At 59.2% G+C, this 24,387-nt stretch overlaps 1 protein-coding gene across 9 annotated transcripts; it reads right to left on the bottom strand.

Moving 5' to 3' along the window:
- Positions 1-133: 133 nt before the first annotated feature.
- RHBDF2 (rhomboid 5 homolog 2) lies at positions 134-23,365 on the bottom strand. Of its 9 annotated transcripts, none has more exons than XM_064495497.1 (20): positions 18,703-19,956; positions 17,700-17,740; positions 12,395-12,574; positions 9,252-9,417; positions 8,329-8,456; positions 7,646-7,841; positions 7,360-7,563; positions 6,343-6,471; positions 5,889-6,007; positions 5,530-5,724; positions 4,380-4,491; positions 4,170-4,244; positions 3,923-4,084; positions 3,471-3,598; positions 3,254-3,317; positions 3,061-3,155; positions 2,782-2,857; positions 2,549-2,649; positions 2,211-2,364; positions 134-1,529 (listed from the first exon to the last, which is right to left on the bottom strand). In XM_064495497.1, the coding sequence occupies exons 4-20, from the start codon at positions 9,393-9,395 to the stop codon at positions 1,110-1,112; spliced, it is 2,502 nt and encodes an 833-aa protein (XP_064351567.1). In that variant the 5' UTR covers positions 9,396-9,417; positions 12,395-12,574; positions 17,700-17,740; positions 18,703-19,956; the 3' UTR covers positions 134-1,109. The 9 variants fall into 9 exon arrangements, with proteins under 9 accessions (XP_064351567.1, XP_064351570.1, XP_064351566.1 ...); XM_064495500.1 differs by lacking the exons at positions 17,700-17,740; positions 18,703-19,956 and adding exons at positions 11,920-11,971; positions 16,348-16,506; XM_064495496.1 differs by lacking the exons at positions 17,700-17,740; positions 18,703-19,956 and adding an exon at positions 23,245-23,365.
- Between the last annotated feature and the right edge of the window lie 1,022 nt (positions 23,366-24,387).

Genomic DNA, 24,387 nt, shown 5'->3' with positions numbered 1-24,387 from the left:
TCTCAGGGATTTAACACCACCCTCTCAAGTGACCTTTCAGGGGGTCCCAACCCAGTTTCTGGCCCAACCAAAAACCCCAGAAGCCCATGCCCTGAGCTCCTTGTGGCTGACCTGGCCACTCTCACCTCCAAAATAAATTTCCAGCTTTTATTCTACCCGAGGCCTCAGGTTAAAAGATAATGTTTCTCTAAAGAATATCACTTAATACATTTCAGACATCATCCATACAAAGTTAGCGTTACTTTAAAAAATTAGGGCCATAATATAAACTGGTAGAAAAAAAAAAGGGCCTGATTGACCTTGGGCAACCCCTGGAAGCAGGTCCCTGGGGTGGTCCTGCCCCCACGTGGGCGGGAGTGAGACAGAGGGTGGTGGGGCTGGCCAGCATCAGTCCAGCCCCATGAGGCAGAACACTGAATCAAAGGAGGGCTGGGGGCCTGCGGGGCAGGTGCAGCGTCTGTTTGCTAAGAACAGCAGAGGCTCTCAGCTTCCCAGTCTAACTGTGTCTCCTTGCTCCTTGGTCCTCTGCACCAGACCCCAGCCAGAGCTTCTCTCAGTGTACAGTCTCCGAGCATTATGGGCAGGCTTAACAGGCCACTGATGGATGCAGGGGGTGGATTCACAGGGCAGAGAGGGGAGGGGACACAGGAAGGGGGCTGTGGGGACGCAGGGCTGGGAACCTGGTGGGAACCCCAGCCACAACCCCAGGAAGGGCAGGCTCACAGGAGCGGGGAGAGGAAAGGCACCAGCAGAGGCTGAGGTGGGAGAGGGGCAGCAGCCCAGGACCCTGGGAAGAAAGAAACCCAACCCAGGAGGTGGTCCCGAAAGCAGGGGAGTGGGGAGGACATCAGCGCCTGGGCCTCCGAGCTGCAGAGAAGCACGTGTTCGGAGTGTCCCTCAGCCTGGACCTGACGAGGAAGGGCTCCAGTCCCCCAGGGAACCCTGCTTTATGACCGCCTCCCGTGGGCTCAGCCGGGCCTGGAGGAGGGAGCTCCTGGGAGCAGGGCTGCACCCCCGAGGGTGTTTCTGGAGTGCGGGGAGGGCCATACCAGCAGGCAGCCCCACCCTGGCAGTCAGTCCCGTGGCATCGGGCTCCGCGGAGCGGGCAGTCAGTGCAGCACCTGGTCCAGCTCATACTTCTCGCAGAAGCGGCTGGTGAAGGGGAAGCAGGTGAGGTACTCGATCCAGGGCCAGTGGATGGGGTAGACATAGAGCCAGACGACGAGCGAGGCAAAGAGGCCGGCGAAGACCAGCAGTGACACCAGGATGAGGGCGCGCTTGCGGTACTTGTCGCTCGTGCCGAAGGTGATGTAGGGCAGGAAAGCGAAGGCCAGCAGCAGGCCACTGAGGAAGCCGACAATGTGCGCGATGTTGTCAATCCAGGGCAGGAGGCCGCACACGAACAGGAAGAGCACCACGGCCGACAGGTTCAGGAAGGCCTTCCAGGGCCGCTCCAGCAGCTCCCAGCTCTGGAAGAGCTCCACGAAGAGGCAGGCGAGGAGGCCGAACTGCGACCCCGCTGGGCCCACCTGGGAGGGCAGGGAGGGGACGAGGCTCACTTCCAGGTCCCAGGTGGGAGCCTGCGGGGGGCCCTGGGCATGGCGGAGCTGGAGCCCAGGGACCCGGGTCGTCCTATTTGTGAGCCCCTCCCAGGGCAAGGGCCCGGGGGCAGCTGGAGCTGCCGGGTCAGAGCTGGGCTTGTTCTACCCACCCTTTTGGCAAATACTGAGCACCTACTATGTGCATGCCAGTGCAGGAAGCAGGACAGACAGCCTGCTCTGGGCAGTGCACGTGGGGAGGGACAGACACTGAACAAGCCGACAGGGTCAGGTTGAACCCATCAAAAACTGCCATTTCTATGGACCAAGAACTGTCACACACAGGTGATTTTATACGGCTTAACCCGTAACTATGGGATGTGCTGGCAGGCAATGGTCAATCATGGAGAGAAATGAAGCAAAGAAGAGGCAGAGTGAGGGGCAGGGTCCAGGAAGGTCTTTCTGGAGGTCACAATGACACATGACCCAGAGGCATTGCTGCTCCCTCGCGCCCAGGGATAGATTAAGGAATTGACTTTAAGCCCCCAGCTTAGCTGTCAATCCACCATTGAGCCTGACACGGGAGGGGCTGTGCGTCCCTCTGGCCATCATGCGGGAGGAGAGTGGGAAGCCACAGAGCTGGCCCTCCCACCCCGTCCCCAGGATCCCTACCTCCGCACGGTACGGGAGGAAGATGGTGCTGGCAAGGTTGCCGGTGATGCCACTGAGGATGAAGATAATGGAGATGCGGTGCCAGCCAGCCAGCTTCTCCAGGTCCCGCAGGATGGTCATTTGGAAGACCACAGACACCAAGCAGTGCACCACACTGGGTGGGGGACACACCAGGCATCAGCCCCCCTGTGCCCGTAGCTGCCAGCCAGGCACTTCGGGAGCGGTGGGGCCTGGCAGGTTGTGCGGGCTGTGCCCTGGCCCGGGAGCCCCTCCTCCAGGGGTCCAGGTGGGCGGCCACCACAGGGGTCTGGGGGGTTGGCCAGCGAGGCCTCTCTTACCCAGCGTGGAGGAACAGAGACAGCCAGAGCCTGTAGAACTGATCTGGGACCTCGGGGTTAAGGAAGGGCAGCAGCCCACACACCTCGTCCAGGCAGTGCACCTGGGGGTGAGCACACGGCGATCAGTGCCTGGGACGAGGCTGGGTCGGAGGCCCTGATGTCGGGGACAGAACCGGACACCTGCTGCCGTGCTGAGCTGCTCATGCCCCAGGCCCTGCCAGGCCCTGCCTCACCTGGGAACAGAGTGTGGCCTCTTCGTGGAAATAGCCGTGCATGAACTCACAGTATTCCCGGGTGGTGATCTCACAGCTGGGGAGCAGGGAGGCAAGGGTGTACGTCAGGGGCCTGAGCCCTCCTGCTCACTCACCCAGTGCCCGGTGCCCGGCCACAGCAGGCTTCGCTGGCAGGGACCTGCTTACACCACGGATGGCCCCCGAGCAAGGAGGGAGGCCACCAGCTGGGTGAAGGGTGATGGAGAAGGAGCACTGGGCAGAGTGCCCAGGCCAGCTCACCTGCCCTTGGTGCCGATGCAGCAGGGGCGGCCGCGGATCTCACAGTCCAAGTGCAGGAAGCCCGAGCGGTTACTCCTGGCCTGCTCTGTGCAGATCTGTGGGGAGGGGCACCGACAGGTGACTGGAGCAGTGTAGCAGCAGGCGTGCCCTCCCCACCCTTCCCAGACTGCTCTCCACTCCAAGTGACACTCACTGGCCACTTGGTGATGTCATCAGGCCAGATGTGGGCACCGCTGGAGGCTGGCTCCTCACAGGTTCTAGAGGCAGAGGTCGGAGGTAATGAAATGAGCGGCAGCTGCATCCCAGCCTGCCAAGCCCACTGGCCAACATCCCCACGGGTGGCAGAGACAACATGATACTCAACCCCATCTTCTCCGACAGCGCAGCTGGGGGTCACTCTGGGACTGTACCTGGGGTCCTGGTGGCACACGGCCCCCGATGTCCGCTTTTGGCCCAGGTCGGACTTGTCCATGGGGGGCCCAGTATCATCCTGCCACTTGACAAAAGTTGCCAAAGTCTCCTGGAGGATGGAAGCGGGCTGGTCATGGGGAGGACAAGATCAACCCCATCAGAGTAGGCAGGGGCCCCTCCAAGATAGAAGCTCTTCCCCTGCTGTCCAGGGCCCAGACCCCCAACCCCAGCTGATACTCTGGGACCCAGCTTTCACTTCTCTGGGGCTGGGGAGGTCAGCACCCTCCCTGTGCTGAGCAGCATACAGGGGTGTGTGAGGCCAGGGAGGGCAGAGGAAGGATGGTGGCAAAGTGGACACCTCCCTCGAAGGGCCCCTCCCCGAGGCTGGGGCAAGTGGAGACGGTGCAGGGGACCAGAGTGGGGCTGGCAGGGGTCCGGGGTCCTCCCTCACCGAGCAGTCCTTCCGCTGGGTTTGAATGCAGCCCGAGTGGTCGTTCTGGACGCAGCAACCTGAGTCCCGCTCCAGGTCTTGCTCCCGCAGCACCAGCTGCTCAATCTGCTGGTCCTTTCGGATGCAGGGCGAGAACTTGGCTCCCAGGTGGATCAAGTCAATCTGGGGGGTGGGTGAAGGGGGTAGGTTGTGAGCTCGGGGCCAGACATGGCTGCTCTGTTGAGAGTCTCCCCTGAGGGTCCCTCACCGAGCTGGGGCCAATCCAGAAGTTCTCCTGCTGGATGTACTTCACGCTCTCGTACACACCTTTGTTCCTGAGTACCTGGTGCAAAGGTGGAAGGAGGGGGGTCAGGGGATTCCCTGTCCCGGGGATTCCCTGTCCCAGGGATTTGGTAACGCCTCTTGGTGGGGAAGCTAGGATCCCCAGGGTGGGGTCCCCTTCCCTAACCCTACTCACCAGCTGGGTAGTAACATGCTGTGCGAAGCCCACGGGTGCGATGCCATATGTGCAAATCACCAGCAGTGTGATGATGATGTGGACGAAGGTCAGCCAGTAGGTGAAGTAGGGTCTGTGGGCAGAGGCCTTGGGGCAGTCAGCAGAGCTGAACTCACACCCTGTCCCTCAGCTCTGTGGTGCCTAGCCACCATCAGCTCTCACCTGTTCCCTGCCCTCCACCTTGCCCCTCAACTCATCCTTCACCACAGCAACTCTTAAAATGCATCTCTACGTGTCTCTCTTAGCTTAAATCCTTTCCATGGCTTCTCACTGCCCTGGTGATAAAGTCTAACATTGCCCCCTCCCACTGGTTGCAAGGCCTGGCTGTGCCCACTCACCTCCCTGGCTTTCTTCCTCTTTCTCTTATAGTTCCTGGAACAAACCTTGCTCCCTGCAGCCCCAGGGCATTTGCACATGATGTTTCCTTTGCCTGGGATGCTCTTTCCATCTCTCTTCACCCAGCTAACTGCTGCTCATCCTGACTATACCCACCCCTACCAGCTGTTCACTCCCAACTCTGTCCTCCAGGACACTCACCACACCTCCTATTACTTATTTTCTTGATAATTTTGGGTCCAGTGTTCACTGGGTGGTTGCTTATCATATACTCTGTGAGAACAGCCTCTTCCCAACCCTCTGGCTTCACCCAAGGTCTTTGTGCAGGTCCTCTCCGCAGTCCCCTCACTCACGGTCACAGCTTCCAGCTGCCCCTCTGCCCCACCCTGTCTCAGGGCCTGCGTGCTGGCACTCAGTGACTGCTTGTTGACAGGCTGCTGTCTGGGAGCCCAGCGGAGGATGCCGGCCCAGAGAGTAGGGAGGGTGGAGAAGAGGCAGCCATGCCCGATGCCCCTTCCCAGGTGACGTGCATGCTCGTAGGGTGACCCTGAGGACTTGTCCCTGCTCTCCTGACCCACAGGAAATGCTCACCAGGGGCTCGCTGAGTAAGGGGCAGTTCAGGGGAGGGCCTGGGGAACTTGGAAGCTCCCAGACCCTTCCGGTGGCTCTCAGCCCCCGTCCCCTCTGCCTACACCGGGGAGGAGCTCTCCAGAATGGTGACCGCCCCCAGCTCTCACAGTGTGGGACCCCAGGTCCAGCGCCCAGGCCCGCTCACCGGTGGCTGTCAAAGCCCTCCAGCTGGCGCTGCACGGTGCTGCTGATGCTGTGGCGGTAGCTGCGGTTCAGCCAGGTGCCCACCACGCCCAGGCCGTAGTGCCGCTTCTTCCGGTCAAAGGCGAAGTGCTTCACCTTGGAGGCGATGCGCCTTCCGCGCCTGGGCATGGGCGCTGGGGCTCCAACGTACTCCTTCCTGGTGGGGACGGGGGTCTCAGCCTGGTGCCCACCCCCACATCCCACGAGGGGGCGATCAGGAGGCACCGGTGGCCTGGGGAAGCCCCCATGTGGGTCACTGAGCACCGGGGGAGCCCCTTCCCGTGGTGCCATCTCCCTCCGCCTGGAAGTGCGGGAACTCACAGAGGGATCTGCACCCCATCGGGGGAGACCGGGGAGGCCGAGTGTGGGAGCCCCCGGAAGTTGCTGGCAGAGAGTGGGGGAGACTCAAACACATCATCGGGCATGGAGCTCATTTCTTCCTGGGGTGGGGGTGGAGTGGGGGACAAAAAAAGAGACAGTGTGAGGAGTCACTGTCCCCAGCACTGGCCCCCAACAGCTCAATTCAAGGGCAGGACAAAGCCAGAGGAAGGCACATGCCTGTCAGCGCTGATGGTGACTTTCCCGGCTGGCACCCTGCCCCACCCCAGGTCCTCACTCCGTTGACAGGAAGACCGGGGTCCAGCACCTCCATCCCACCAACGGGCACTTGGACATCTCAGGGTCTTCTAGCAGAGCAGGATCGAGGCCAGGTCACCTCTCCTAGCTTCTGGCCCCCCGACCCCCAACCCCAAGGGCCCACATACCCCATGCTTGCCTTACTAAAAAATGAGGAGTCGAATGTCTCCGCCCCATCGACTGCATCCTCCTCCAGGAAGCTAGGGTAGGCAAAGCTGCGTTTGACCACCCGGCACCGCTGTCCCGCGGCATCCAGCACTGAGCGACCCTGTGCGGGGGCAGAGGCATGGGCATCAGGCCCAGGTCAGGTGTCCCCTCCCCCCTCCAAAGGGGTCTGTCAAGCCCACCACCGCTGGAGGTGGGACCCTGCCTGGAGCATGAGCATCTACCAGAGGCCGGGAAGCGGGCTCCAGCTCCTCCACAGCCCTGAACGCAGCACCCTCTGCACAGTTTGCTGTTAACTTCTCCCTGGTGACCTCTGGTCCTCTGGCTTGGGCATCTGCCACCCCACCACTCATCCTGCACCCGTACTTCCCAGGCTCGGGCTTCTTGGCATGGCACACCAGGCCCCTGCCCACCTTTCTGATCCCATCTCCTGCTGTTGCTCTTGTAAACCACCCTTCACTAACACCTCCTGCTGCTCCCCCAAAGTGCCTCTGCATAGGCTGTTTCCTCTGCTGAGAAGGCTGTTCCCTTCCTGGCAAGACTTTCCTTATATTTCTGGGTTCAGCTCAAGTGCCTTCCCTGACATCAGCCCCTCTGCTGGGTGAGAGGGGGCAGCTCCTCCGCTGGGTGAGCCCCAGCACTCATCACACTGAATGGTGACATCCAACCTCACCCGAGCTGAGGGTTCCCCCAGGGCAGCAACACCGCTCATTTTGCTCTATAGCCCCCATGCCCAGCATATGACAGGGGTCAGTGAGTGGTGACCGCATGTTTCACTTCACTCCAGCTTAAGTGTCAGTGCAGAAACCAGCTGCCCACACTCTGGAGAACTGGGGCTGGAAGGATGAGGGCCTCTCTCTCTGCCCAGGAATCCCAGTGCATCCACTACCCTTGGTACAGAGAGAGATGCCTGGCTGAGTTTTGGGGGGATGCTGTGGGGAGAGACAGGGACAAAGGGATGATGGAAGAGGCTGGGCAGAGGTGTCCTCACCTTGAGGAAGGCGGCAGCAGCCTGGAAGCTCATGTGGGCCACAGACATCCTCTTGCGACGGGGCAGGTGGGAATAGCCAGAGCGGACGCTGGTGAAGGAGGTGAGGGACAGGACCCCGGGGGTCAGCGGTGGGTGTGGGGCGTGGGGCCGGTCCACCTCGTCTGGGTGGCGGAACGCCCGTCCTCGGGCCAGGGGATCCACAATCTGGACAGGAGGGAGGAGGTGAGCAGTCTGTCGTGGCCCTGGGCCGAGTTGCCCACTTCCCCTCCACCCTGACGGGGCCCACCTTGGGCAGTTTGCAGGGTTTTGGAGACTCGGTGCCCTGGAAGGAGGGCACCTCCTGGCTGGGGAGCTCCAGGTCCCTCTGGCACGAGGCCTTGAGGCGGCCGTAGCGGACGCTGCAGTGGTGCAGGCTCCTGCGCTGCCAGTGCTGCCGCTTCAGCTCCCAGTCGCCACTGACCCCGAACCACTGGGCCGCGCCCCTGCGGAGCAGACGTGTGTGTGCAGGAGGTGACGTGAAGTGACAGGGCACTAGTATTTGTGCGGGGGAGGTGACAAGAGAGGTGACAGGGCGTATGTGTGTGCAGCGGGAGGGGCGGATCAGCTTCCCCTTGAGCTGTTGGTTTGCTGCCCAGGGATCAGGTGGACAGAGATAGACTCAGGTCCAGAGCCTGACAGGCTGAGCTGGGATGGCCTCTGGGAGCCGCTCTGAGGGGCAACGGTCTGCTCCCAGCTCCTTGAATCCCTCAGCCTCCACACTGTGGCTTCCTACCAGGCACAGAGCCGCCTGGGCCTCAGTTTCCCCGCCTGTAACACGGGGTCAAATGCTCAGGTCTGCCCTGCAGGAGGACGCTGCTGATTTGGTGACTGCCCACACCTCCCAGGCAGGGACCAGGGAGCAGGCCCCCCGGAAGTCCGGGTGCCCAGAGTTTACCGGACTGCAGGGGCAGGTAGGCGGGCGGTGCTCACTTGCGGATGCTCTGGGACAGGGAGGCCTGGCGGCGGAAGCTGGGGCGCTTTTCCGACCCGCCCTCCTGCCATCGTCCCCGTGGCTCCTGGAGGCTAACGCTCTTCAGGTAGGCTGGATTCCTGGGCCTCTGCAGGGAGGTGAATGGGGGACAGGCTGTGACTGTGTGGAGCCCAGGCCCCGGGCTGGCTCTGCCCAGGATTCCAGGGTGAAAACCCAGAGAGACCAAACCTCAACCCCAATTCACCCTGAGCTGCTTTCATTCCCAGGGCAAAATCACCATTGTTCAGTGTTCTGGGCGAGCCCGGCCCGTGTTCCCTCACTCCCTGTCCAGCGCTCCCGCGATAGCTGTGACGCCCTTGCCTGGCGTCGCACATTGCAAAGAGCCCTCGGGTGATGGGCAGTGGGACACAGCCTCCCTTGTGCCCCAGGCTGAGCAGGAAGAAGCCCACGCTGTTCGGAGCCACTTCTCAATGAGCTCTTTATGGAGCGCCAGCCGGGACTGTCGGAAACGGTGATTCATCCCCACTTTCCTGCAGGAGCCAGGCGCTGTGAGAGCAGGCTCCTGGTGCTGCAGACGCCTCTGCCCCCCAGTCACAGACAGCCTGCCCCCTAGTCACAGACAGCTCGCCCCCCACGGAAGAGCCTGGGCCCGGTGAGGGCAGGGTAGCAGCCAACTCCCAGGCGGAATTGGCAGGCTCCTCGTATTCTCCCTGGACCAGCATGACTCGGAGCTCCTGAGTTCAGGGCTCACTCCCTGCAGAGTTTGGGGCCAGGATGGAGGGGGCGCAGGCTTAGGGCAGGGGCTACAGGGCAGCTGTGGCTCAGAAAGGGTCTCCTCCAGGAAGTGAAACTGCCCAAAAGGTGTCATGTGGGCACAACGGTGGCCTGTGGAGGGGCAGTGAGCGCCCAGCCGCCCCCTTACCTGGGGCAGCATGCTGGCCTGCTCACTGGGGGCCGGGGTCTCAGGTGGAGGGATGGCGATGGACAGGTTGGGTGGCTTCCGGCTCTGCAGGCGGCTGCTGGACACCGAGGAGACGCTCTCGCCGCTCCTGTCAGCGGAGGCCATGGTGGGCAGGGGGGCAGGGCAGCTGGAATGGAAACGGGGAGGGGGCGCAGGTGTGTAAAGTGGTGGCAGGATGGGAGGGGACACAGGGACAGCCCAGGGTGTCAGGGCAAGGCCAAGGCAGGCAGCCCAGACTGAGAACAACCTATAGAAAGTTGGTTCAAACCTAAGTCTGGATACTAAACTACACAGCAGAGACTGAATCGGGCTGGGAGGGGTAGGTGAGAAGGTCTATTTTTGAACTTCATTTGCATTCCAGGCCAGCAGGGGTCTGGGAGGTCCCCAACTTACTGCCTCATTCCATTTCTGGTCTCTCTGCTTCAGGCAAGGACCAGAAAGGAACACGAGGGCATGGGATATAGATCTGCCATCATCTTGGTCACCTGGCCACAGCAGGCCAGGGGGCCAGAAGGCAGCTTCCTTGGACAAAGAGCCCTGCCTCTGTCCCTGGGCTGGGCTTGGGGGAGGACAAGGAAGAGGCTCCCGGGCAACCCACAGACAAGGGGCCCACAGCTGTGCAGGGAGCAGGTGGTTGTTGGAGGAGGAGGAGTCCCTGGGCTGTGAGGGAGGAAGTGGTGGCTCAACCTAATTCCCAGGTAGATGAGAAGCCATCACGCTGGTCCCTGTCCCCCAGGGCTGCCCGGTTCCTCTTTCAAAGGTAACTGAAACTGCCACCTGTCTGATACTTTTTTCTTTTTTCTTTTCACAGAGGAAAAATATCTTAGTGATGAAAATGATATGTGCACATCCTTCCAGATGCCTCTCTGCACCTGGAAGAGGATGTGTGTAGTTAACATTTTATACACAATCATACTTTTTCTTCTATAGCATGGACATCCTGCCCTGTCAACACATACAAACAGCTCTACCTTACCTTTCTCGATGACTGAGAAGGTGTCACTGAGTGGACTGTACCAAGATTCACTTAATTCCAGACCAAGGGTTGTTCAGATTTGTGTCCAGTATTAACGAACACCCTTGCCTATCCCGCGTGTGCCTGGCCCAGTGTTATCACAAGACAACTTATAGAAGTGCAATTGCAGCGTGGACAAGTGCGTGCACCTTGAATTTCGAAGCATCTTGCCAAAGGGCTTAGCCAACAGGAGGTGGCGATTTTACCCCCATCTGGGGCTTTTCCATACTAACGCCACCAATCCCCCCCCACGGCTGTGATCCCATCCAAGTTAACACCCTCTGCCTTGTCTGTTCTCTCCAGTTCACTCATTTGCCCTGTGACCTTTTTCTTGCTAAAAATCCTTTGCTATTTCCTCTCCCCATGTCCCAAGGCTGCTGGGGCAGGTTTGATTTCTCCTCTCCTCACACGAGGCCAGGGATTCTGCCGACCTGGTGGGGAGAGTCACACGGGAGCCCTTGAGCCAAGGGCACGTGGGGCCAAGGGCGTGACTACAGGGCAATGTAGCAGCCACCTTTGTTCTGAGTCTGTCTGCTCCCCCATCTCTGCCTGGCCCCCATGAGAGCCACCATCTTCTCTCACTTAGAGGGTCACGGCAGCCTCCTGACTCCTCCACCTGCTGCCCCTCGAGCCCCCATCCCCATGACCATTTTCCACAAAGCAGCAGAATTCACCTTTTAAAAGCGCAAATTGGGAGGTGGGGGAGGGTATAGCTCAGTGGTAGAGCATGTGCTTAGCATGCACAAGGTCCTGGGTTCAATCTCCAGAACCTCCATTAAAATAAATGAATAAAAATCTAATTACCTCCTTCCCCCCTCCCCCCAAAAAGGGGGAAAAAGAACTTAGAAAAAAAAAAAAAAAAGGACAAATCATACCAGGTCACTCCCTGCTCAACACTGGGCCAGGATTTTCTGTTCTCACTTAAAACAAAGTCCAAATTTCTCACTGGGGCCTTTGGGCCCCTCATGGCTTCATCTCCTCCTGACACCCCCCCCCAATTCCACCACTTTGGGCCCCTAAATTCCCCATACCTGCGAAGCTCTGTGAGAAGGTACTGGGAGATCATGGTCAAAAGCACATACTGGAGCCAGGCGGTCTGAGCCTGATCTGCACAGGGGCCTACACTTGACCACAGTCACCCAAGTCCTCACCTTCCAGGGGAGAATGACCCCCTCCCCCAGAGAGGTGTCCTGGGCGTGAACTCACTGCATGCCTGACACACACTCGGGCAGCACATCCAAAGACACTTGTTCAGGAACGTTCATTGGAGCCCAAAGGTGGAAACAATGCAAACGCTCATCAACAGACAAAGGGATAAGCAAAATGTGCTAAATCCACGCAATGGACTATTAGGCAGCCACAAACAGGAATGAAGGGCTAAGACAGGCCACAACAACCTGGAGGACGTTATGCTCAGTAACAGAAGCCAGACACAAAAGACCACATACTCCATGAGTCCAAACGCAAGTCCAGAAGAGCAAATCTATAGAGACAAAAAGGATGAGTCATGGCTTAGGGCTGGGGGCTGGGGGCTGGGGACATTGAAAGGGTATAGGTTTCATTCCAAGATGATGAAAATGTGCTAAAGTTGACAGCGGTGATAGTTACACATACCTGTGACTATACTAAAAACCATTGAATTGTACGCTTCAAATGGATGAGTTTTCTGTGAATTATAGAAATTAAATGTGAACTTTTTCTCAATAAAGCTGGTTAAAAAAAGTCTCAAGCAGACGCTTCATAATTGTCGGTCCTCTGCCCCCGCTACTCCCTTCATCCCCAGATCAGATCATCACACAGCAGAGCAGGTGGCTTCTTCTCATCATTCTAGTCCCAGCTTGAGTGCCACCTCCTCCAAGGAGCCCTGACTGCCTGGAGCAGCCCTCCCACCCCATATGTCTCTCCGTCGCTTCACCCTGCTCACCTCCCTCTCTGCCCTCTTCTGGCCTTATTCACAGCTGTAGCTCCACTGCCAGAAGAGTGCTGGACCACAGATACCACCAGTACGTATTTGTTGAAAATCAAATAAACAAGCAAGCAAAGCAGCTGGTACCTGGGGTCCAGCCCACCCAGCCACCCAGCCTCCTACCTTCAGCTTCCTGGGTCTTGTTGCAGAGGTCTTTAGAGCATGCTCTAGTCCTTTCCTTGCTCTGTACAGATGCTCTGGGGTCAAGCCTCAGCTCTGCAGAGAGGTGGATAGATGCAGAGAGATGGGAAGGCAGACAGACGGCCCCAGGTCAAGCAGGGCAGCTCCCTTGGTGCTCACAGCCTGTAAGGAAGGATAGGCAGGCTCAAGCCAGCATGTCAGGACCACTGCAGCTTTTAATCTTCTTGACCGCAGCTGCCTCATCTATAAAATGGGGATAATTCCACTGGCCTCAGAGATCAGGGATTAAAGAGATATATTCTCCTCCTCTCCTGGATTAAGGGCCCCAGGTGATGAGCTGGGCACTTCAGAGGGCCCGGGGGGCCAGGGGCTGTAGCCTCAGGGCGTTTACCCGCCCCACCCAAAAAAACCCCAACCATCTGAAGACCTGCACTCTGGGCTGGGAACCCTAAAATCAAAATGGTCCCTACTTTCTTTACAACATAACTTTACTAGAAACATTTCACTTTAAAAAACATAGGCACTGGGGAAGGTACAGCTCAGTGGTAGAGTGTGTACTTAGCATGCATGAGGTCCTGGGATCAATCCCCAGTACCTTCTTTAAAATAAATAAGGCCCTCCTTGACAGAACCCTGAGAGCTGCGGGGGCAGGACAGGGTCATGCCTTGCTTGGCCCTTCAGTGCGTCATCCCACTTTGTCCTCAAAACACCCTTTGAGGTAGACATTGTCATCACTTCCATTTTGTGGATAAGAATGGAGGCTCAGAGGGGTTGAGTAACTTGCCTGAGCTCACAGAGCCAGGACCGGGAGCAGCTGGGACTCAAGCTGCTCTGGCTCCAGGGCCTGAGGTCTCCTCAGGAAACAGGTGCCTCCTCTCCCTAAAGCTGGGGTACACTTGGGGCTGGATGGCCCCATATCAGGGAGACAGAGTTGAGTCCAGCCTGGGGGAAACTTGGTCAAACATTTCAGCACTTTGCAAACTGTGTTCCTCGGAGGTCTGGGTTACCCAGAGGTGCCCGAGGGGCTGCCATGGGGTGAACTGGAGGCTGGGGGAGGGTCTGGGCCCCCTGTTCCACAGGGCAGCCCTCTTCTGGCTTTACATACTGGGACTTTCACTTGGTTGAAGTCCTCCAACTATAGGTGAGAGGCACCCTGGGTGCAGAGAGGGTGCCAGAGGGAAATGTGATGCAGAGCTGGGGGCCCAGGACACTTCCTGCTTAGGGTTTGACTAAGACTCAGGCATCCTTCCTTCTACCCCATAGTTTGGGGAGTTCTGACCCCACACTCCTAGGCAGATGGGCCCAAGGAGGCCCCTCGGAGATCATGGCCAGACAGGTGCTGGGCTGGCTGGCTCCTCAGATGTCACTCTGCACCACTCTGGGGACAGCTCCAAAACAACAGCTTCACCTGGGGCCCCTACCACGGAAAGTTCTCCAGCTTGGCCTCCTTTGGGACCAGGGTGCAGTGAGAGGCCACTGGGCAGGCACTTCCCTGGGAAATTGGCACCAAGGAGGGAGGGAGGCAGCGGAGGAAGGCTGGGGTCAACGTGGGGCTGCCAGGCCTGAGCACATAGGATCCTTCTGCAACTCAGAGCTGATCACATGTCCCCAGAGTCAGCAGCCGTGCCCTTCAGAACCTGCCCCACACCCAACCAGACACATCACATCCCCCCGCTCCCACTTTCCCTTCTCTGAGGCCCCGAGCCCCGCACACCAGGCTCCACCCCACCTGCCTGGCCAAAGCCTACCAGCCACTGTACAGAGGGTAAAGGGTCACCGCTTCCAGAAGGCCTGCCACGTCACCACCAGTCCAAATCAACCCCCTTCTCACAGCATCCCGCAGAGATGTGCCTACATGTAGGCATCCCCCACCCGCCCCTGGGCAGGACAGGGTCCAGCACGCAGTTGGCCTTGTTAACGGCTAACTGGATGGAAGGCAGGTGGGAGGGCAGGTGTCCCCATGGCTGCAGATGGTCAGTCCACACTGATCCTGAACAGAAACTGTCTCCTGCAATCTCACGGCCAGCCCAGGAAGTGGCGCAACCTGGAGGGCTCTACCTAGTGCTGCCTGCCCCACCCCAACTCTGTGACCACTGCAGGACCAAGGATGGAGGATGCAGTCCCAGGATGAGTCCTCAGAGGACCACGCATTTCCCTGCTTCCCCAGCACAGCCCTGATTCCCCAACTAGCTTCCCACCCCAAGACCATACCACCCCTGGCTGGGACCCCCACCCAGGACCCACCGGGCTGCTGGCATCTGTGCCAATCTCCTGATGGGAAGAAGGGCAGACTCAATCTGAGGCTGAAAGACGGGGGAGACTGGACTAGCTCCAGGGAAATCCTGAGGGTCCCAAAGAGAAGAGGCCCGGCCCTGGAAAGCAGAGGCAGGGCTGGGGAGCGTTTTCCTGGGGAGGAGTGTGGTACACAGGAGAGTCATTTAACCATCTTCATAGGGCGGTGCCGGGAGTCCTGGCTCTGTAAGCAGCTTTGCCCACAGCCTCACTTTTCTTCTCTGTTAAGCGAGGGAGGTGGACAGGATGATGGCCCAGCTTTGACACCAATGAGGCCCACATATTTGGCATAAAAACACCACCTTCCCCCAACCACTCTCCACGGGGGAGGGAAGGGCCTGTTCCTGAGACCATGTGCCCCCAACTTGTGCAGAAATGGTGGGGGCTGTGCCAGAAGCCCAGCCCCTGCCCTGGGGCTCGGGGAGGAAAGGGGCGGGGAGTGGCAGGTGCCTGGGGCAGGTGCAGGGTGCCCGTGGAACCCAAGTCCAGGGCATGGAGGAGCCCAGGCGGCCAAGACCAGGCCAAAAAAGTGCTGGAGCGCTGGGAGCACCCGCCCCAGCCAGCCCTTATCTCCCGCGCCCCAAAAGTGCTTGCTCACTGCAGAGGAAATTGTGACATCCTGGGACCAGTCTTCATCCTGGCCCAGTCACATCCGCTGTTCTCTGAGACCCCCAGGTCTGCCACAGCGCCTAGCCTGGGGGGCGAGGGAGGTTTAAGGGCCTGCCTCACCCAGCCAGGCCACTGCCACTGCCACTGCCACTTGCCCACAAGGATTTTGGCCTCGGTGGGGCCTTCCACCCCAGAGTAGCTAGGAGACCCCAAAGGGGCCTGGGCAGAGGAAAGGGGCTTCAGGTGGGCCTAGCATGGGACAGGGCAGGGCATATCCAAAGAAACAGGGACATACAGAGTTCAAATCACCCCAAGCATGGAGACTTCTGTATCCCACCCCACCCAGAGTCTGAACCCCCACCACCCCACACTCAGAAGCATACCCCAGCTGGCAGCAGCCAGGATCAGCACATATGACAGAGACACGGGCTCAGAAACTACTTGCTGATGCCACAAGAGAATCCGGTTTCCCCACAAAGGGTGGGGCCAGGCACCACCAGCTGAGCCCAGTTCCAACAGACACAGCCGGGGTAAGCCAGGCCTCCCGCGGAAGGTCTCCCGCCAGAGCACCACCAGGGCACACGCAGGGCACCCCCTCCCCAGCCTGCATGCGCCCACTGTCCCCTCCTAACCTGTTCCCAGGTGCAGTCCCACTGTCCTGAGGAGTCTGGCTCCAGCCCACCCCCCACCCCATCCGCCACCAACACACTCTAGCAGCTTTCTGAAGGTTCCCTGGTGTTGCTAATGGTGGATGGACCCTCCACTCCTAGGCTCTGAGCACTTCATGAGCCCGGGCTGAGCCGCAGCTGCAGCTCCAGATGGAAACAGGCAGGCAGGTGACTGACTCGAGGGCTCAGCTCGTGTGTGGCCAGAAATGGGGACGGGGGAGGGAGGGGCCCTTGGAGAAGGGGTGAGCAGCCCCTCCGGGGAGGAAACAGGATTTATTATCCACTCGATGTGGTCAGAAAGTTCAGAGGATACCCCACAGGGAAGGGAACAGGTCCCCAGAATAGAGGAAGGAGAGAAGTTACCACCTGGCCCAGAAGTTCCTCCCAGCTGGCCAGACTCGGAGCTGTCGGGGAGCGGGCAGTCTGGAGGGAAGGGAGGCGGCCCGGGGCTGCTGGGACCTGCCTGTCCCTCCGCTGAATCACAGGATGTCGGGGTGAGCGCTGGGGGCGAGGAAGTGGCCTCTCCCCTCTGCTTCCCTGTCACAGAAACCGAAACCCGATTTTCCCTCCCCTCAGCCCTTCTGGGAACCGGGTCGTTTTTAGAAAGCTGCAAAGAGGAAGCTGCCTTCACCCAGGGTGCAACCCCCCCCCCACAAAACCCCTGGTTCTGCTGACCTCGGGGAGTTGTTCCAGCCTGCCTGCCATGAGGCCCGGAAGGAGCAGCTTATGTAAAGGCTGTCACTTAACCCGGTCTCCCAACATGCGTCCCCACGCTGGCCCGCACAGCCAGTGACTCACCCCGGATGCCTCCCTCCTCTGGCGAAAGTGAGTGCGGACAGGAGCACAGGGCAGAAAAGTGCAAAGAAGGCTAGCCAAGGGCCTGGGGACAGGATTCCAGAGGCCAAAAAATGGACAGATGAAAAAGGGAGGGAAGCCAAGTGTCCCAGGTGGAGGCGGTAAGCCTCATCATTGGAGTAGGGAAGGGATGCCCGTCTGTCTCCAGAAGCCAGCGCCTCTCTGGGTGCCTCCCCTCCCTCCTGGCAATCATCTGCCTCCCCCGAGCTGCAAGTCGGCAGACACACTTCCCAGGCCTCCCTGGCGCTCGCACGTTCGCACTTCAGCCCAACCACCCCCAACGGAGTGGAAAAATGAAACCACCTGTGGGTTTGCACCCCAACCACGGGGAGAGGCCCAGCTCACAGAGGGCCCTGGCGTGGGGAGGCCCCGATTTCTCCTCCACCTTTAAGGGCTTTGCTTAAACTCATTTTAGAAGATAGAGAATGTGGGGGCAGGTTCAGGGACCTGGTGACCCACTGGCTTTTCCACATCAGAACCTGGGCTCTGAGCTCCCCCAACCCAGTTAGAGTGGCTTGGGCGTCATGGCCGACCACAGACTCGGGAAGTGGGAGCCGGGCTCCAGGATGCCACCAAGAGCATGTGGGCGCGAGGAGGACGAGCTGCCACGTTCTTACGGTGGTGCAGACCCTAACACCCTTCCAGACCACCCAGAGGCCTCCTCAGGACCACATGCAAGTGAGGCTGGCAGAGATGCGAATATCCTGTCCTCTGTGAGGACCCTAAGTCCAGAAAGCCAGCTGAGCTGGGAGTGCCCAAGCCCCGTGTCCCCACATCTTCTGGTGTGGCAGGCCCTAGTGGAAGTGGAAGTGCCACCAGGTGTCCCCAGCTGGCCACATGCAGGACCCTGCCCACTACGGTACCTTCTGAGGTTCCTCTGGGAGTCTCCGGACACCAGAAGCTGCTGGTGGAAACAGACAAGGGGATAGCAGCTGAGCAGAGATACAAGTGCCCTGAATGGAGGCCTGGACAGCACCCTCCCATGCCCCCAGGCAAGCAGAAGCAGCTTCCAGAGCCTGGGGGCCGACTGCAGCTTGAGGACAACAGGAGGGAGCGCACCAGACCACACGCCAGTGAAGCTGGCAGAGGTGCGAATGTCCTGTCCTGGGATACTCTTTGTGAAGGTGACCTATTCTGTCCCGGTTCTGCTGCTTCCTGAGCATGTCTGTGAAGGACAGGTGTCAGAAGTGGCTCCTGGGAGCCCAGAAGGCCCTGGTCCTTCCAGGCTGGGCCCCAGGGCACAGGAGGCTTCCTGGAGAGAGATCGTGCACTGCTGGGCACCACGCTGACCCAGGCTTGGCGTGAACCGGGCTTTGATCCAAACACCCACAAGGATTTACCTCTCTCGGGATCTTGGGGTACTGGGAGTTGGGTTTCCGCTGGTCCCTGGAATTGGCAGAAGCCTAGCTCATGCTCAGTAGTCGGGGGAAGGATTGGGGTGCAGCATGGGTGGGGGAACAGGGGAGGCCCACTTCACTCCTACTGGGGACTCCCAGACACCAAAGTGTGACCAGGCTGTTTCCAGACACGACCAACACTGGGACACAGAGCAGGCCTCTGTCCTGTGCTTGCAGGGGTGGAGTCCACCGCATTTCCACCCACCTTCTTGTGGCCTGGCTCCAGACAATGAAAACACTGTCCAACTTGGGGAGACAAGGTCATAGGCCCAGCCCTAACCGCTCTGTGATCTTGGACAAGCCATTTGACATCTCTGAGCCTCAGTGTATTTATGCATAAGATGCTAAGGAGTCTCCAGAGGTTTGAAATCTAGGTGGCTTTGTCATCATTAGCTAGGGGTTACCCTGGGAGTACGTGCAGCAGAGGGACAAAGCGTGACCATATTTTATAGACAGGTAAGCACCTTACCCAATGTCATGAGCCAGAAGTCAGGCACTGGGCTGCCCGGGGTCCTTTACCTCAACACACTCAGGACAGGGCACTGGGTGCCCCTCACTTCTGGAGGCCCAGATCGGCTATCAGCAGGGAGAGAACATGCCAGGCAAACACTTTTCAGCTTATAAACACTCATTAAGGAGTTAATAATCCTGACTTCCCAGAACCCTGCCCTGGGGCTTGCTCCTTCCCTGGAAGAGGCTGGGAATTGGCCCCAACAGCTGCGAGGGCTTTGGGGCACTTGGACACTGGCCACCCAAGGCCACTCAGCCAGGGGGCCTTGCAGAGCACCCCCCACATCTTGCTTTGAAGCCTCATGGGTTCCCCTGTTGAGGAATGAAGGCTTGAGGGCTGGAGACAGGGCTCAGAACCTGGTTCAGCCACCTACACACTGGGAGACTGGGTAAGTTACCACTTCTGAGCCTCAGTTTCCTCTGCTGTGAAATGGGGTGATGCAGCCCCCACCCCTGCCCCAGGGATTCAGTGATGACATGAGATCACAAAAGCACAGCACCTGGCACACAGTCAGTGGCCAGTAACAGGCAGCTTCTTTTATCCCTGACTGACCTCTGCCATTGTCTCTCACTTACATCCGAGCTAAGAGCCTCAGAGGTGACAGATCTCTATTTGACAGGTGGGGAAACTGAGGCTCAGAGCGGTGAAGTCACTTGTCCACAGCTGCACAGTTAGGAGGCGGTGGGGCTATGGCTTCCTGCCACCTCGGAACTGGTAAGGCCAGTGGCGAAGGAACAGGCAGGGGCGGGACTCTGGAGCTGCGAGCGAGTCCTAGGTGCAAAGGCCTTTGACTTACAAGCCCCTTCCAGGCCCCCAAGCAGAAATGACATCACCTAACACTGGGTGGCTCTTCTTAGCTTATCTAAGGGCTTTCACAAACTTTCTCTCATCCCAGTCCTTATCTCATTATTGTCAATGGCTGATAAGGCCATAACCAAGGGCTTAGGTCAGTTTCAAGTCCTGCTTCAGCCCAGCCCCACAGACTGTGCCACAGGCACACAGACATGTCCCTAACAGAAGCAGGAGTGGCACTGTTCCTGTGACAGCTCCCTCACCGGGCATCTGGCCCAGGCTTTACGTGAATCACCACCAGGATCCTCACAGCAACCCTCCCAGGTAGCCACCTGCCACCCCACTGCTTTCCCCACCAGGGAAACTGAGGCACAGGCTATTCAAGTGACCCCCACCCTACTGACCACACTCTCATAGACCAGGTGCCTGCCAGCCTCTGAGCCTCACTTCTGGGCTCCCCGAGCTGGGACTCACCCCCTCCCACCACTCCCTCCACCTCTTCTGCTCTGACTACTTAGCTCTAACCACTTTCCTAGGAGGGCTTTGGAATGTGCCTTCCTGTGGCTCTGAAACAGTAAATGGCTCCGTCTGGGTCCCCAGCTAAATTTACTGAGCGAGGGAACGTGGGCACAATGGCTGGCTGTACTTCCCTGAAGTTGAGAAGGAAATAATTTTTTTTCATGCAGGTCCTGAGAACTGCCCTCGCCTGGCAGCCTCCCCGCCCTGGTCACCAGGGGCCCAGTCAGCCTGCACTCAGGCGGGCGCTGACGTCCCCACCACTCCTCCTCCAGCCTGGCCTGGCTGGATAGGAAACTGGGAGCAGATACATGAGCTCACTCTGGAAATCCCCACGGGTGGCCAGGGCGACACTGAGGCCTGCTCCAAAGCAGGTGGCCCGCACACCCGAGGGGACGTGCAGACCAGAGAGTATATCTACCCTGATGCTGCATCAAGAGGCACGTAGGGGGCCAGGGCCACTCCAAGCCCACCACTGCTCATCCCTACCCAAAGGTAAGCGCCAGGTGGCTCATGCGAGTCACATGCACAGCACCCTCCTCACCCCCTGAATTCCTGCTCTCACCTGGGGTCTCGCCTGGGGAAGAGATTCAACAGTAAGTGGACAGGAACCCTGCACAGAGCTCTGGTCACAGTGAAAACACCCCTGACCCAGAGCTGGACTCGGACCCCAGCAGCCCCAATGCATTTGTGGTGTGATTTATTCCTCCTCTTAGGGGACCAGGGGTCCCCTCCTGGGCAGTAAGCGTGCACGCATGTGTGTGTGCGTGTGTTACACCAGGTATCAGAGCAGCTCGGAAGGTGAGCAAACCAGGTAGGAGTCACCTGGTAGTCTGTTCACCGCAGGTGGCACAAGGTCTTAGGGCTGGGCCTGGGAACGGACAGCCCAGGCTCGATGTCGGCCCTCTGGTTACTTCCTGCACAGCTTTGTGCAAGTCTGAAAGCTGCTTTGTGCCTCAAGAGGCACACAATGGACGGACGGAGGCTACTCTTCTGGCTTTTCTTCTTTTTTAGCTGAAAAGGTGCAAGTCTCATTCCAGCCTCATAAAGTTAAAAGACCAAAAGAAGCCCCCAAAAGTAAGAGTCAAATCAGAAACTGCCACCTTCCTTCTGATCCCACCATGGTTCCCAGGCCAGGAGGCCAGCGTCCACAGGATAGGGCGGTAATGGATATTGTCAGGAACTGGGGAGGGAGGGCAGTGAGGTGGCCTGGGTTCCTGGGTGTGGACAGCTGTTTCACCCCATCCTGCCCCTCTGTGACAGAACCCCCCCCCCAGATTCCCTGAAAAGCAGGGGTACTATCCTTGAGCTGAACTCAAATAATTCAGGGTCATCCCTACCAGGAGTCCCCCGGCCTGGGCTGGGTCATCCTCTCATCTCTCACTGGTGCTCAGCTAACCCCATGAGCAGAGGACACCTTGCTCCATCAGCAGCTGGGCCCACCCTGGGCCTCTTGCCTCCCGCAGGGTTCCCACAGCTACAGTGGAACTTTTTACTGTGGAGGGAGGCAGGCTGGGGAGCTGCAAGAAATTAGGCGCCCTGTTATTCCTTGGATGTTACTTTCCTGGTGTAAGGAACTGAAGAGTCCGATGTGGGTTCAGAAGAGAAAATGACAGCAGATCACAAGGCATCAGGCGTCCTCAGCAATCCAGTGTTGGGAAAATCTATGAGAACAGAGCTTGGCTCCTACCCACCCTCCCTCCACAGGGATATCTGAACTCCAGGGCTGTCCCGGCTCACTCTGCCTGGGAGGTGCCCTGGGAGTGAAACACTCCAGGACACAGCTGTGAGAGGGCCCCTGTTCCCAGCCCCTCCATCTCAGCTTCTCCACAGCTCCCCGAATGGCTTACTGCAGGGCCCGTGGTTTAAACAGGGAAGGGGCAGGGTTGTGGCACCAAAGGAGGCCAGCTGCTGGGGGACAACTGCCCTCATACCTCCTTTCCACTTATCTCATTTAGGTATATTACAAGTTCCTCCTCTAATCCTGGGGGTAGGGGGGAAACTGAAGCAGGGAGGGGCAAAGAGAAATAACTTGATAGACCAGAATGGCTCTGTCTCAGCGCAGCACCTCTGACGTCTTGGGCTGGGGACGTGGTGGTGGGGCTGTCCTGTGCACTGTGGGATGTTTAGCAGCATCCCTGGCCTCTGCCCACTAGATGCCAGTAGCAACAACTCACACCCCCTCCCCCGAGTTGTGACAACCAAAATATCTCCAGGCATTGACCAATGTCCCCTGGTAGGCAAAAATCACCCCTGGCTGAGGACCACTGTTCTAAAACAAGCTTCACTTTCCACGGTTCCTTCTACCTAACCTACAGGGAGTGACAGAAACATAACACACGCTGGGCTTATTATATTGCCAGCAAATGCCACCTACACAGAATCCTAAATCTAGCCATTTGGGAAAGAGCAGCTAGTCCACGTGTGGGGTCAGTCCTGCAAGCCCTCCCCTCTCAGGGGTTCCAACTCCAGGCCTTCTCCCTTGGTCTTTCACCCAGATAGTCCGGGGCTGGGACCCGGGCTCCCCTCTGCCCTGGGGTGGGGTGGGGGGGCGGGGTCTGTACCCTAGGGAACACGTCCCTCTCTAATCTAATCCAATGCCCTGGGAGAACGGAGGGTGGCAACCTTCTAAACCCCTTAGTTCAGAAGCCACGACTCCCGGGTCCAATTTCTGAGCTCTGGTCCAACTTCGCTGTGAGCCCACCCTCCAGCACCTGTTTCCACCTCGGCGAGGCTTAACAGCTAAACTTCGCCCTGGCCGCCCCGCCGGCTGCTCTCCCAGGAGAAAGGGGAGGAGAGGGGAACGTAGGAATTCCAAGGCGCTTCTGGGAGGAAGGCGGGACTGCCCGGTCTTGACCTGGGACAGTCCCCTCTCTTCCTCCCAGAGCTTTAAACTTCTGTCCAATCGTCGTGCCCCCACCTCGTGACCCGTGGCTCAGGAATCCCTTGGGCGTCTTGTTCGAGCCGAGCCCCAGGGGCCGGCGGACCCAGTCCAGCGGCCCCGTCCGAGTCCAGCCCTGGCCTCTGGCCTTGGGCTCGGCCCACGTGGGGCCCGAGAGCTCCGCAGGGCCAGCCCCCTAGCCGGCGGAGCACCGCCGCCCCAGGGCGTGCTCGGGCGCGATCCCCTGGCCCTTCCAGCGCCGGCCGCCCGGCCGCCGCGAGCCCAGCCCAAGCCCGTCGCCCCGCGCTCACCTCCCTGCGGCCCCAAGTCCCCGCGACGCAGTTCCGAGCGGCGCCGGCCAGTGGCTGGGAGGTGGCTCCTGGGGGCGGGGCCCCGGCGCCCCGGCGCCCCGGCGCCCCGCCTCTTCCCTACCTGCGCGCCCGCGGCAGGGGCGGGCCCTGGAGCCGGGGGCGGGGCGGGGGCGGGGCGGGGCCCCCCGGTCCGTCCCGGCTTCGGCGTCCTGCTCTGTGGCTCCGGGGGCTCGCGCTGCCCTTCAGCAGTCAGAACAGTGGTGTCCTCGCCTGAGCAGAGCCCTATTTTCCACTGGAGCTGGTCTCTTCCGGGCCTCTGACAAAGCGTATAATCTAGGTCTGAACTGCCAGAATCATGTCAACCCCCAAGAAAAACCACTCCAGTAACAGCCACCTCCTGCACCCCTCCCTCCAGCGCCTTCATCCTCAGGCCACATGGGCCGGTCCTCTCGAACCTTTTATCTCTCACCCTTCCCTGGAAACACATTTGGAGCGTCTCCACTGGTCTAACTCCTGATGCAGCTGCCTCCGGGAAGCCTCTGATCTCTGCCACAGCCCCGTCTCTCCATTACGGCAAACGCACCCCTCCTCCGCATCCTCCCGAGGCGGAGGCTCCTTGCTAGGCTGAGGCCAGGTCTTACTCAACTTCCCCCACCCCCACCCGCCATCGGCCTAAGTCCAGAACTGGTGCCGGTGACAGAAGCCTGCCTAGAGTTTGCCATTAGGAGAAGCCCTCGTTGGGTGCCTGCGTGGGCGGCGGGGGTCTTTTGGAGGAATCTCCCTTAGGGCACACCCAGTAAAAACCCGCTTTGCTTCTGGCCCGGCGACACAAAACCTTCCTGATGGGGCAGAACCTTGGTTCACAGGGCCTCCTGCAACGGACTCAGAGGAAAGCCTGCAAGCTCTGGAGGCTGCGGGGTCAGCTTCTGGGATAGGGTCGCCTTGGCTCAGGCCCTAGACCCTCTGAGCCTGTTCTCAACAAACTACTGAAGTACTTGAGTTGGCTGTCAAGCCTTCTCACTGTGAAATCATGGGTGCTGGGGCTCTACAGCCAGAGGGGCGGAGTTTAGATAATTCACAGGAGGGTCCCAATGTCTCTTCAAATTTGAGCCAATCTCTCAACTTGCTCTCAGCCCAGAGAAG

This window comes from Camelus dromedarius, chromosome 16 (genome assembly GCF_036321535.1).
Source record: "Camelus dromedarius isolate mCamDro1 chromosome 16, mCamDro1.pat, whole genome shotgun sequence".
In the NCBI taxonomy this organism is placed as follows: Eukaryota; Metazoa; Chordata; class Mammalia; order Artiodactyla; family Camelidae; genus Camelus; species Camelus dromedarius.
The sequence above is the reverse complement of the archived record's forward strand: the minus strand, read 5'-3'. Positions and strand labels throughout refer to the sequence as shown.